The 14,503-nt window shown below is 44.6% G+C and overlaps 1 protein-coding gene across 1 annotated transcript in view; it reads right to left on the bottom strand.

Moving 5' to 3' along the window:
- Window positions 1-518: 518 nt before the first annotated feature.
- Window positions 519-14,503, bottom strand: part of CCDC148 (coiled-coil domain containing 148) — a 36,957-nt gene continuing 22,972 nt past the window's right edge. The window contains exons 10-14 of the mRNA XM_041465980.1: window positions 10,207-10,347; window positions 8,853-8,971; window positions 3,718-3,835; window positions 2,039-2,179; window positions 519-1,065 (exon numbers count right to left, since the gene is read on the bottom strand). Of these exons, the coding sequence (XP_041321914.1) occupies window positions 919-1,065; window positions 2,039-2,179; window positions 3,718-3,835; window positions 8,853-8,971; window positions 10,207-10,347 (666 nt within the window). The 3' untranslated portion in view covers window positions 519-918. The remainder of the gene's footprint in view (window positions 1,066-2,038; window positions 2,180-3,717; window positions 3,836-8,852; window positions 8,972-10,206; window positions 10,348-14,503) is intronic.

The following is a 14,503-nucleotide window of genomic DNA, read 5'->3' as shown; positions in this document are numbered from 1 at the left end:
GGTCTCCACGGGAATATCCAGGGAATATCCCCACAGGAATAGTCAGCTGTGAGGTGGCCAAGTGTGTTTTAAAAATAATGAGTTACCCCAAAGGAGATACCAAAATAAAAAGCACAAATATACACAGAGTTGTAATTTCAGCACAAGCACACCAAGGCTGAGTCCAGAAGACATCACTCCCCCAGCTCAGGGCAGGCTCTGCAGCATTTCCCCACTAAACTCAGCTGCAACACGGATTATGCTGCTCCTGGGCTACCCTGTGCTCACTCTCAGGAGTCTGTCACACCAGAAAATAAAGAAACAAAGATCCCAGCTCTATTTATAATTTATACTGAAAAACCAATCTGCAATATGAAATTGAATGAATGGTTTGCAGAAAATACGATACAGCCAGTTGCCTTCTAAATACAGACAAAGGTTTAAGTTTCATCATAATCAAGGAATATTAGAAACATTCATGGCAATGAAGATTTTATAACTAAAAGAATCAAATTCTCAAGAAAGCTTGAAAGAAAATGGTGGGATTTATTCATGTAACATAATAAAATCTAAAGTAACTGCTGTGTAAAGCTGTTTTGGACTTCTGCTGCCAATTAAATCCCAAGAATTCCTACTCAAGGTGCTGCACGTCAGACTGGCTGGGCTGTGTGCAGGAGCCCTTAAGCAAGGCGTCGCAGCTCGCAGTGGAAAGGGACAAGGGCAATCCCACTGCAGGAGCCCAGGAGCACACAGCCCAGCCTCTGCAGACCCGCCCGGCCCGGTGTAACCTGCTGCAGCCCAGCTCAGAAAGGCTTGGAGTGCTCGCTGCACGCACAGCGAACAGAGCAGTTCCAGGACAGCCACAGGGAATTTAAGGTTTGCATATCGTGGGCCAGACCAGAGCCCTGGTGCTGCTCTGCCCCTCAGATGAGATGTGCTCTACATTTTAAAAGCTGTCGATTCCATGTCTCTTCTTGGAAGCTTCAGTGGAGGAAGTTTTGACAAAACCTCTCTTGCATAAAGTGTTTTATGCAGTCCAGCTTCTCGGAGAGCGAGCTCGACACGGAGCCTGGGGTCAGAAATGACCTGTTAAAAAACCACAGCAATGATCAATAGAAGCCAAAAAGCTCCCTGAGGAGCTGCTGCCTTCCCCAAGTGCAGCACAGACTCCAATCTCCTCCTGGCTGTTCCTACAGAATCCGAGTGCCTCAAATGCCTTTTTGATTTTTCTCAGTGTCACCTTGTGTTTACATGGCAGTGCCACTTCCATTTGTCAGAACGATAATCTGAGGGAAATTACTTCTGGAATTTGTCAGAAGTTTATCTGATAAAATTTGTAAGCCTCTTTCAAATCCCTGCTCCATGGTCTGCAGTGGGACTGCACTGGGAGTACAAGGAAGAGCAACACGTTGCTTCCAGTTCCAGCATCCCCTCCCCAGTGTCCAGAGCTGCTGGACACCAGCACTGGGAGCATGATCCACAGCCCCTGCAGCACTGGGAAGGAGCATGGGATGTGCTGGGTGGGAATCACATACTGCAGCCCGAGCAGCACCAAACCTGTCTGGAGCTGAAACAGAAAAAGCATGCTGAGAATTTAGACATAGGAACCAAAAATACATGTTCAAATCATCTTTAAGATTTGTCAGGACCTTGTACATTTGTCAGATTTGGGGAATTTTAATAACCAAACAAAACCTACATCTTTCCATTACCAAACTGAGAAGCTTTAAAATGTCTTAAAATGGGCTGTGCTGGACAACTTTAGCTATAGACAGTGTTAAATTTCATCTTATTCAGTGTCAAAAGAAAGCTTTTATACCACAGAATTGTACCATAACTCTTCTCTTTTCATAAATAATTTTCAAATTCCAGAGTGGGAGTAATTGAAAATACATTGACTGAGCAGATAGGGAACAGTGAGGGAATTTAAAGATATCAAGTTCCTTGAGTGCATTTGAAATGGAGGGAGCAGCCTCCTCAGCAACCTGAGTGCCCTGAAACACGAGTAGAGCCAGTTCAGTTCCTGATTTGTTTACTCAGCATGATTACAGCCCCTTACCTGCTCTTCCCTGTAGGTGTGCAGCCTGAACAGGGGCTGCTGCAGCTCAAACTCGTCGTTGGCTCCAATGCCCATCCGAGCTTTTGACGCCACCGTGTCAGCCACTGCTCTGGCTGGATCCAGTTTTGCAACAACGGCAACCTAAAGACACAGAACGAAAGTCACAATTGCTGTGTCTGTGCAGGGCTGAGGCGAGGGCAGGTCACTCTCAGGAGCACACCCTTTGAGAACACCACTGGTCACTGTCTTTGCAGGGACCCTGGAGCAGCAGTGCAGGGTCCCAGCTGCAGAGACAGCCTGGGCACAACAAGGGGGAGGGAGAGAGAAGCAACTGCACCCTGAGCTCTCCAACAGACACTGACATGAGCTCCAGTGTCCCACCCAGTCTCTGCAAGGATCCAGCAGCCTCAAAATTCTGCAATACCCACAATTCCTGGAAGTCCAGACTGTCTTCTTTTTCTTTCAATGGAAACAAAGGTGTTCAGGGTGATAATTCACAATTTTACAGAATCACAGGAAACAGCATTGAGTTATATTCTCCAAATAATACAACTCTGTTTTTTTCTGAAGTGCATCTGCTTTAACTGTGTAATTTCCTGTGGCTAGATCAATATCAGACTCCCAGACACTGTATTGTGCCAGAGTTAATCTTTTTCATTATTTACTTTCTTTGTGTTAAAATATTCAGATACAGGCTAATACTACTTTGGAAAAATACAGAAAGATGCATGAGCAAAACAGCTAAAGTCAGAAGCCCATGTGAAGAATGGCTAAAACCAGAAAAAAATACTTTAAATTGTGTATGATAATTTTTCATCCATCTCTTTAATAAAATATCACCTTTGTATTTACAGACTGCCCAAATCTACAGGCCAAATTACTTTAGTAAAGATCTTCCCCCCACCCATCCCATATAAACATTGTAGATACTTTATGAAGCAGCATTTCGTTAGTGTGAAACAAAGAATGTTGATCAGAGAAGTATAATGAAGTGGGAGCATCAGCATCCCAGGCAAAGGCCCTTCTAGAAGCATTTTCTACTCTGGCAAGAGAATTGACTCAGTGGGAAGAGCTCAACAGATCATCACTACCAGCCAGCCTCTTTGGAGGAAAAAACAAGGAGAATACAAACAAAAATGTAAATTAAGATGAAATTACTCTTTCAAAAGTCGGCAGTATAAAAAAAATACCCCTAGCACTACTTTTACTATGACATTGAAAGCACTAGTAAGCATTTTATGGGTGTCTTTTGAAAAGTAATGTGCAAAAGTTTCAGAGACTCAAATATCTCTGAAGAAAAGTCATCCAAGGTGTGCTACTTTTCAGAATTTATAAAGAATATAAATTACTCAAAAATCTTGCCTTAGACTCAAGGCAGACTTAAGGTTATTAAAACAAACAAAACCCAGAAAAAATCACAGAAGAAAAATCACATCCAACCCGGAAAAAACGTCTCTATCTCCTCTCAGGTATCAGCAGCTGCTACAGTACAATTTAATGTCATAACGTTCCTGTTGTCAGCGCTGCAAAGGACACAGGATTTATGACAGGAGCGAATTACTGTTGGTCAGACTAAAGCGCCTTTTGCCCTGTTCCTTTATGCGCTTTTGAGAGATTGTTCCTGTGTCCCGCCTGCCCTGGCAGGCGCTGTCGGGCAGTGCGGGACCCCACCAGCCCACCTGCTGCCGGAGCGCTTCCAGGCGCTTCTCCTTCTCCTCCTCCTGCCGGGCCTGCCGCAGCGCCAGCTCCTTCTTCTGCAGCAGCCGCTTCTCCAGCAAGGCGCGTCGGAACCGCACCCTGCCGGGCAAGGGAAACGCCGGGCAGTGGCACGGCCGCTCGCCGCTTCGCTTCCCAAACCGCCTGACCCACCTTATGAGGCCGTGGTGGCTCATCAGAGCACCTCAGAAACACAAAGGTGCTTCTTCATTCCAATGCGCCCTTTTTGTTGGAGTGCCTCGGTTTGGGTTTTTTGGGGAAGGGGAGTTTGGGGGAGTTGTGCTTTTTGATTTGTTTCTTGGTGGGCTTTGGTTGGGCAGTTGTTCTTTTAAACAACTTGGCTAACCTTGCAAATTCCATGTCTAGACCACAGATTTTCTCTAGCATGCTTTATATAGCCCTGGTACTCTTTTTTTCTCCCTCATTTTCTTTGCCAAGAAGAAATGTTCTCTCACATCTGTGTATGGCAGAAGAAATCTTTCCTATAACCCTTTCCATTAAAAGAAACACCTCACTCCCAGTCTTGTCACTGGAAAAAGAAAAAAAAACCGAAGACTTATGCCCTTCTTTCAAAGGAAAAAGCTGGAGGTTCACACCAGTAACTCCAGAACTTCACCCACGGCACTACTGTGCTGCTCCAACTTCCACTGCAGGCATTTTTAGACTATTGTGCAGAGTCTGTTCCTTATGGAGCTATAGATATTTTTTGGGATGTCATTTTTAGTCTTTCTACAGGAGTTGCCAATGCCATGCTTTGAATTTGGAGAACTAACCTCCTTTTGCCCTTCAAATTTGAACTTGCCTTTAGAGAAATTGAGACGAGATAGCTGCTTGAACTACAATAAAACATGCATTGTTATTTTCTTACTCTCCAAATTTTAGTAAGCTCAAAGGAGTATAAAACTTGTGCTACAAGCTGCAACAATCAGAACTAAACCTACAGTTCTGCTGGTGGCTAGTGAAGACCTCTGTCATTAACCCAGTCACAATTAGCAGGACAAACAGGTTTAGCCCAAGAGTGTGGTACAAGGGTATCCCACAGAGGTTTCCACTTTCTCATGGTGTCCAGTGTCGTTTAGGCAGAGAAATGCTACAGCAGCAGTGCTCAGGGGTCGTTCTGTACCAGGGAAAAAGCCTAATCTGCTTTTTATATGGAGAACATTTAAAAAAAGCAGACCTTCATTTTTTTGAAAAATGACAAAAATTATACTGAAATCCTTTCACTCTGCTTGAGCTATTGTGATACGTGTTTTAAAATACTCCAGAACATGAAATTAAATACTCTGGAAGATTCTGTGCAAAGCCAAGAAGGAAGACTGGGGGACACTTGGCCAGGCCTAACTCAAACACTTTGTGTGCCCCCGGCAGTTTTCCTGCCCGGGGGAATCCAAAGCAGTGCTGCACTGAAGCATCCTGAGGCCTTTCCGTGCCCAGTTTGATCCAGTGCAGGTGATCCCGACTGACTGCAGCCAGGGAGCAGCCAGGGAGCAGCCAGGGAGCAGCCAGGGAGCGGGCACAGCGGGCACGGCGAGGGTCCTGCCCTCGTGGCTGTGCTGCCATCCTCCACAGCTGCAGAGAGCACAGCAGCATCAACAAAAATGGAGTGCCACTGTCAGCAGGCAATGGCACAGCCATGAAATCCACACCCAGGGAAGGCAGACACCTGGGAAATACATCCCCAACTGCACATCATGTTCCTAACTTGGAATGCCCTTCCAATACTGTTTTACACTTGGCTTCAGTGTTTACTCAAGCTTTGATTTCACCCTGTCCACACCTAAATAAAGTTGTTCATTCTCTTTCACTCTATTACACTTAGCAACATTTTAGCTACTATTTCTTCTACATAAAGTTAATTTTATGAAAAACCTCAAGATCAAAATATCTTAATACTTAATTTTGCTTTTAAGCATCATAGTAAGTAAAATTTTAATAAATCACCAGCTGATAAATGAGCATAACTGATTAGTTTCAGTACAAGGTACGTTTTGTAGCATTATAGGTACATAATTGTGTAATTTTTGATAAGCATATTTTCATTAGAACTGCTTTCAGACACTGTTTCATAAATATTCAACAGGGAATAATGAACTACTGTGTCTGGAGAGCCCAGGAGAGTTTCAGGGGAGTGTGTGAGAGCCCTGACGTGGGGTGAGGGAGGTGCTCTGAGGGCACGGGGGAGATGCAGGGCCCACACCCCAGCCCTGCAGAGCAGAACCCCATGGCCAACAGTGGCCATCACCCTGTTCCTGTGGGTCAATCCCATCAAATCCTGGCACACAGCAATCCTCGCCTTCCCTTGGAATCTGGGGCCAGGCTGGCAGCAGTTCTGGTGCTGGGGTAGAACACGGCAGGTGTTTCCCACTCACTGCCTCCCTGGAGAGCAGCACTGTGCCAGCCCATTTCCCAAAGGTTGTCTGGGCAAATATTTGCACAATTCCATGCCAATCCTATTTTCACCCTGCAAAAGCAATGCCAAATCTATTGCTTTTGGGTGAACATTCTTTTAGAACATGATGTATTTTCAAACCATTTCCTACTTCAGGGACCTGATGGAGAACCTGACTAAAATTCACTGCACAGATGAAAAAGGAGAAGGGGACTGGTAGCAACAAACACTTGCCTCTTTGGATGTTAAACCAGCAAGACTTAAATGCAGTTGGTAGCTGTTGATACCACATGAAAAGAGAGCCTATAATTTAGTGTTCTGAAGCACAGACACGTGGAGTGAGGGCATTCAGCAGAGCTGAGTGTGACCCTGCCCAGAGGCCCCTCCTGCCCCACACTCCACCTTCCACGGGCACACTAGCTCCTTACCCCGAGTCCCACAGCCACGGCAGGAGCACAGGGCTGAGCTCCCCGAGTGCCAGCCAGCAGAGCCCCTTCTGGAGCACGTGTCTCTCAGGCTGTCAGCCACTAAACCTTTGGCTTTTATTAGGGAAAAAGAGACCCAGAACTCTCTGCTTTCCTTTTCCAGTGTGGCCAGCCCAGACCTTTTATGACAACACACCAGTAACCAGAGCTCTTGTTCAGACAGTTTTAGTCTCTGTTCTCAGCCTGAAGGAGTTTAAATCTGCAATTTCTGCATTATCAGCAAACACAACAACCAGCAAGAACATTCAGCAGTCAGGTAAGGCATCTCCACCCTGTTTTAAGAATTGGACCACTATCAGCAGACAGCACCAAATGAATAGAAGAAAGCACAAAAGAAGTATGATTTTTGCCTACATCTGGGGGCATTTGACAGGAGTGGGGCAGATCTTGCCTAGTGATTCTTGTAAGCATTGTTTTACAAATTTAGATTTAAATTACTTGGCTAAAAGAATTAATAGCGAATAGATACAGGGCTTGGAGCAGAAATCACAACCCTTCGCCCCCTTTCTGAATGCAGAGAACATCACTTAGCAGGATTTCTTGCTGATTTCACTATTCTCACCACATTTCATTTGCTCAGCATCTATGGGATCTTACACAAAGTTTCAGCCACGGGGCTGAGGCACGTGTAGGTTAACACAGCCTGGAGACAGCAAAGAGCTGCACTACCTAGGAACATCCACAGCCAAAAAACAAAATGCCCAATCAGTTAAATGTCTCCACTCTCAGACAGGAGTTGTATAATGCAAATTTAGACTCAATCACTTGAAAATCTACATCCAGTTTCAGGTGCCTTTAATCCCTTACTTTGATCCGGTCAGAGCCCTGGCTATTGTCATTACAAACTAAGACCTGAATAAACAGAACACCATCATGACTCTGTGATAACAGGTTTCTTTTTCATAAACAAACCCAATTAGTTAATTTTAAATTAATTTAGTTTGATTAAAAGCAATTCAGGATAATAGCAGAGGTTTTTTTAAAATACTTTATTGTACCTGTTAGAAACTCTATGCACTATCCAGGCCATCTCCTGTACTTGGAATAGTCACTCAGCTCATTTTTTCCTTTTCCAAAAGACCCTGAAAATGTGTTGGATCACAGCTGTGGTACCAGCCTGTGCCATGACTCAGGAGTGCTCTGCAAAGACTCAGACCCAGTGTCTGTGCTCTGGCAGGTGGCACATAGCAGGACACTGTCAGTTTTTCAGGGCTGCACTGGCAGTGACAATGCCACGTGTGCACCTGAGCCTGGACAGTGAAATGTTCCATTTTGTACAGCAGGTCAGTTCTGAGTGACAGAATGCACAACGTTTACTGACTTCTGACTCACAATAGCCTGAAGGGGTGATTATTTCCTCCCAGTAATTCAAATACAAGTGTTCCTCCTCCTATGAGCCAAAACCACTGCAGGCATGTCTAAGGAAAGGTAGAGATATATTTGTAGCATAAGGACACAGACATTTAAATTGTCAGAAAGGTGTCCTAACAAAGTAATACTCAAGTAGTGTTTCCCACAGAATCCTTGAGACCAACTTTAATATCCTAATGCCAATGGCACTTTAATCCTATTTTAATTGCACTTTTGGTCCACACAACTTGGTGGCTTCTCTATGTAAAAAGAGTCAGCCTGTGCTTTGAGAGCAGGTCTAACCAGAATACACACAGGGGCTATGTTCCTCTGACAGAGGGATTCCTCCACGAAATCCAGATTGTGAAACGTCATATTGTGCAACAAAGACTTGGCAATTCAAGCCTGAGCAGGCTCAAGTCCTAAATCCCATCAAACAGGTGAAGAGCATCTACAACTAGATGAGCAATTTAGGACTCTCTAAGATAACAATAAATATCTTTGAGTCTGTTAAGTGCTGAATGTGTTCCTTGCAGCTGCCCCTCAAACAAACCAAACCTGATTATAAATCATTATGCAAAGTGAAATATAGAAGGTCTTATTACTCAGCTACATTTTATGACAGTTTAGTGCTTACAATGGTCTGAAATTTTGATGGTTGTTAACTAATTAATTCAAACTGAAATAAATTGCATCTAGGATACAATCACCTAGGATGCAACCTTACTAGATGGTTTGAAGCATTTGCCAAACAGGAAGGAAAAAATATATTATCCTCAATTTATTCTAAAAAAGACAGTCAGGAGATCAAAGCAAATCAGATTATAAGAAGATTCTATTGATACTAAAGGTATTCACATTTGATTTTTTTTACCTTTCTCTGTCTTTGGCTGCTTGTTCAGCCATTAATTTTCTCAATTCCTCCAGCTGTTGTAGATCTCTCTCCTCCTGTTCTTGCCACTTGAGCTCTTTCTCAGCCCAGTATTTTTTCAGCTAGAGTTTGACCAAATACAGCAAACAAAGCCCAGACAGTGAGAACAAAGCAAGCAAGAAAAGCATTAAGTTAGAGATTCCAATTTTGATCCTTTTAGAATAAAATTTCTATTTTAGAGCACTACAAGCTAACAGAATATTTACTAGGAGAGCAAGAGGGTGTGGAGCTCCCATAACAAAATAGTAAAATCAGACTGTGAACACTAATTTGAATATATTTTCCCACCACAATTTGAAGACTACCACTTCCATTCTGCTTGCATTCCCCAGAAAAGCAGCTGCAGTATGATGTTATCAGCCCTTTTAAGGATTTAGGATGGAAAATACTCCAGTGAAACATATGACTGCTGACCCCAAACAGCTGCTATTCCATCTGTGCATAGGCAGAGGGCTGCTCTACCTAGACATTGCACACAGCAAGAGAAAAGTTTGCACAACCAGAATATTTACAGGTAAAATGAGTACTGGTGGTGGCTGGGTCAGCACTGGCTCCCTAAACCTCTTCCTTCCCTGTGCTTTCAGAGCACCTGCCACTGCAAACACCACGGGTACAAAGGCAAATGCACAGAACAGGCTGGAACAAAAAGAGAAGCAGCAGCAGCAAAGATACTTGTGACCTAAGCAGCAAACCCTCACTAAATGTCCCTGAGGTAAAATCTCAGTGAAACAACAGGGATTTCTGCCATATCACTGAGGCAAAAAGGCCAGCAGAAATACTTGTGACACAGCTCGATTTTCTAAAGCATTGCATTCACTACAGTGCATTTCTGAGTTTCTATTCAGCTGCATCCCATTTCCCACCCAAGGAGCCAGCACACAGCTCCTGGGAGCAGTGTCCCCAGGGCTGCCCTGCAGCTGCAGGCAGTGCTGCCCTGCTGCATTGCAGCACACATTGCAGCTGCAGCGCTGGCGGCTCCCTGGGGCTGCCATGCTGCTCAAAGCACAAACCTGTGCAGCCAGAGCCCGCCGTGCCTCTGTGCTTCTTTTGTGACAGAGACACGGTGACTTGCTGAGGCTTTTTTTCCTAAGAAATGCAGTAGGGTAACGTAACTGGTGTGTCAGATCAGGCAGCTTTAGAGCTACATGGACAGGAGAAAGACCTGACTAGCCATTTGCCCATCTCTACATCAATACATAATACGTTACAAGAATACATCTGCTATGTGATCAGCTATAGATTTTAGGAGCAATGGTACACATTAATATATGCAAAAATATATAAAAGTTTCTCATACTTTCTCTTTATCCTGAGCTCTACGGATGGTTTCCTGTTCCCTCTGTAGCCTTTCTCTCTCATCTTCCTTTTCTTTTCTTCTGGCAGCTACAGCAGCTTCTAGTTTAGCAGCTTCTTCCTGCTGTGCTTTCCACTGTAGAACCTGGAAGAAACAGTTGAAGAGACAGTCCTGCAGCAGACTGTGTAACACTGATCCTGCCAAGCTGAGACTGGGAAGGAAACTCATGTAATCTGCTTACAAAGTAAGTTTTATAATCTTATCAACAACTCAACCATTTAGCAAGCACCACCTTTCTGCATGTTCGTGTGCAGTTCCCAACTGATAGCACAATATGCAATGAAATCACATATGGAAAGGTTTTAGGCAAAGTTGCTAAAACCATCTCAGTAATTCACATCTCCCTTCAGCACTTAGGAGCTGTGAAGGGATGGAGACCAAGAGTCAGAGAGCAGAGTCCACCTGCAGCCCTTGGCACAGGGTCACAGCTCCTTGCTGGCCCCCAGGGCTCGCTGCAGGGACAGGGACTTCACCTCTGTCAGCACAGATGTGCAGCCCAGCCTGGGACCCCTGCCCCAGCCCGCGGGTCTGCACGCCTGACACCCCCTCCTCAGTGGGAACAGGCACAGCAGGACAGAGCCATGCTCCCTGCACCCCTCGTGCAGGGCCTGCCACTCTTCCTAACGGAACTTCCAGGGGGTGGCACTGACCACCCTGCCCAGTGTGCCAAAAATCCACTGCTGACACATCCCTCAGTGTGCTGGTTAAGGAGACAGCTTGTCCCCAAAGCTGGCCTTGGGCAGGCACTCATCTGTCCCAGCCCGATCCACCTCGGCTGTCACAGCAGTTGTGAGCTCATCTGGTCCACGCTGCTTCCTACAGGATCAATGATTCTCCTTTTTGTTGGCTTGCCAGCTCCTTTTGTAATGGATTTGTCAAGCACTAACAGAACTCTGCCTTTCTCTAAGGAACAAGCATTGCAGCCATTTTTCAGCTGGTTTTCTGCGCTACAGCACTGTAATACAAAGATATGAAAATGCTTATAATTTTTCCACCCTTACGGCATTTCACTGGCTGTGTGTGTAGATTATTAATTCTTCTTGTTTGTGCTTATAAAAGATGTTCTGTTTAGAAATCCAGCATTCCCCATGGTCCAAGGTTCTCAGAGAGCTGCCTCTCTGAACAATGCTATGCTTGCCCTGCTTCTTGCTAAAATAATAATTATACTTTTTTCTTTGCAATACACTGAACAATGCTGTGACTTCTCATGGAGTGCAGGCAAAGTGATAACATGAAAATAACCTGAAAATGCAGAGGGTGCAAAGAGGACAGAGCCAGGCTCCTCCAGAGGTGCCCAGTGACAGGGGAAAACAGCAGGCACGGAGTGAAACACCTGTAATTCCAAAGCACTCATCACTTCCCTGCTGAGAGGCTGGCCAGGGAGCTTGTGGAGCTGTTTAACCCTGGTTCCACACAGTCACCAGCTGTAGCTGACCCTGCCTGGGCAGGGCTGGCCTCGGGGTCTGGAGAGGTCCCTGCAGCCTCAGCTGCAATGCCCCAATCAAGCTTCCCACACACTTGCAACTTTTGACACCAGGGCTGAAATTAAAATCTTCATGTAGCAATTTTGCCAGCAGCCTGCTCATGCAGTTTAGCGGTTTAAAAATCTAAAATAAAATGCTGAATTGTTTCAGTTACCCTTCACTTGCCACGCTAATGAACTCAAAAAAAAAAAATGCTTTGAAAATGAGCCAGAAGAACATGCAATCCTTTCTACCTTGCTTTTGAAACAGACTGAAGCAAAACCATATATAGAAAGATTTAAAACCTGACAACAAGCAAACAGTGAGTGAAATCTGCAAAAAGCATACTCAGATTGGAGCTGGGATAAGCTGCAGGAGCATTTGAAGGAGCTTTAAACTTCTGTAATAACATCACAGATTTTCTCAACTGATATGAGGTAACAGTCAGATTATGTAACAAAAAAATTGCTTTTTGTAAGCCTGGATTTCCCTACATCCTGCTTCCCACTCCTTCCAAATGCTCTCCAGTGCTGAGGTCAGTGCCAGCGGCTGCAGTTCATGGTGCAGCCTCAGCTCCCTCCACGTCTGAGAACTCTCCTGATCCTCTGGTGGTCTTGCCTGGATATTCATTTATCAATTAACAGGGACTTGTTTGGCTGTTTGATTACAGCCATTAGTATGGTGAGGCCATAAACTGGTCTCAACAAAAGCTGCATTTCCCCAATGCTTGAGGGGAACCAGTGGCAGGAAATGCCCATGGAGAGCAGAGCAAGCCCTGCAGGGAGCCTGGGGCGATGGCAGTGGCTGAAGGAAGCAGCACACCGAGGCAGAGAGCAGGCACAGACAGTAACCTGTCCCGAAATCACCTCAAGCCTCCCTGCTAACCCATTGCATTGGCAGCAGCCTGCTGCTGCATGTGACACCGGGACCTTGGGGTGTGCCACGGGCGCCTTCGGGGGCTGCTTCCCCCAGCCCCTTCCTTACAGCCTTTGGATCAAGTCAGAAATCTATACTGGGGCACAGTCTAGTTTTCTGACAGGGTGTGAACAAACAAATGAGCATAACCAAGCGCCAAATTCAGCACTTAGTGAGCTGGCAAACGTGAATCACAGCAGGGCTCCCAGACAGGGATGTGCCAGTGACTCAGGGTGCGCCTCCGCTCCTACAGCGCTCCCTGCTCTGCCCTCACTCACTACTGACACGAATATTCACTCGGGGCAGAACATGCTTTCATTTTTTAAATTCCAATTCTGAAGCTACTTTTTCATTTTTTAGTAAGGATTTTAAATGTATGAGCCCAAGGCCAATCAGAAAAATGGGTAACGAGGATACCAGAGGAGAGTTTCACTGTACCATACCTGTTCACAATACCCAGTTATTATTTTCTGCATTCAGCACATAAAATTAGTTTAGATTATCTCTGCTCCCTCCCATGTTTGGCTAATCCATGCCTTTTTGTTAGGGCAAAATAAGAATCATTTCCTTTTAAAAAATTTATAATTGTGACAAAAAAGACATAATTCCAACAAACACCCCCCCTCCCAAAAAAAAAACCAACAAAACAGAACAACAAGAACAAAAAAGGAACATTGGTAAAAGCCAGAAAAGCAACACATGCAAAATATGTATAATATGTGACTGTGATCCTGTAGGCTGACCTTATGCCATGGCTTCTCCCAGAAGAAGAATTGAAATTATACAGGATAAAATGTTTTTAACAGAGCAGAGTTAGAGTGAAGTCCAAGAAGTAACAAAAATTAGACATTAACCAGGTGATTCAAATACCAGTATATTTCAACTTTAAACCACATTTGAACATTAAAATCCTCTGTGCTAGAGAGCAGTTCTAGTCTCACAGCCCCAGATCACTTTGTGCACCAGGCAGGGGAATCCACATGCTCAGGAGGTGTCAGGAGAGGTTCCCAAACCAGTCCTGTCCATGTGGTGTCAGGTCAGAAATGAGGATCTGGACTGTGGCTCGTGGTCAGACAGGCAGGGCAGAGCCTGACCTGCATTTCCTGCCCTGGGCAGCCCCACCAGGGGACAGCACCAGGGCTGGGCAAGCTCTGCAGGGAGCATCTCCTGGCTCCTGGTGCTCTGCTGCCCAGAAGGGACCCCTGATGCTGAACTGCATCCCCACGGCTGAAGTGTGCCAAGAGAGCCTGCTGCACTCATCAGGATTTCATCTCCAGAGGCAGGATCATGCAGGTCTGGAGAGCAAAAAGCCTCCCAAACAATAATTCTGCTTCACTACAGCAGCAGTCTGGGACCACACAAAAAAAATTAATGTGTTCTTGATTGCACTCTTCCATTCCTAGGAGTTCAAAATCAGAAGGGTATATTTTACTGTGTCAACAGTAAATATTTTATTTAAATATTTTTTAAAAAATCCTAGTAGTTAAACTGATATTGAAAGTACACTGAAACCTGGCTCTCCCATTGCCTGTTCCATAAAAGTGTTTTCATTTTAGCAGTACAAGCACTGCCAACATTAGGTTCTGAAAGTTTTTAATTACAAATGGCATTTCAAGTACATTTCACAGTTCATGTATTATTAGAGGAGGTTTTGCCAAGTGAATTATTAAATTGCTGTGCTGAACAGAATGCATACACACCTTTTTCAGTTCATTATTTCAATATTGCATATTACAATAATGTAAAGTGCACTACAAACTAATTAAAGTAATAAATTAGTTCTTTCACTGTAACATCTGAATAGAAATAATGCATTTACCACTCACCTAATGTTCAGATACAACTCTTTTAAAGACAAAATG

The sequence above is a fragment of the Pyrgilauda ruficollis genome, unplaced genomic scaffold (genome assembly GCF_017590135.1).
Source record: "Pyrgilauda ruficollis isolate IOZ18807 unplaced genomic scaffold, ASM1759013v1 scaffold196, whole genome shotgun sequence".
NCBI classification, from domain to species: Eukaryota; Metazoa; Chordata; class Aves; order Passeriformes; family Passeridae; genus Pyrgilauda; species Pyrgilauda ruficollis.
This window is presented reverse-complemented; position numbering and strand designations above follow the sequence as displayed.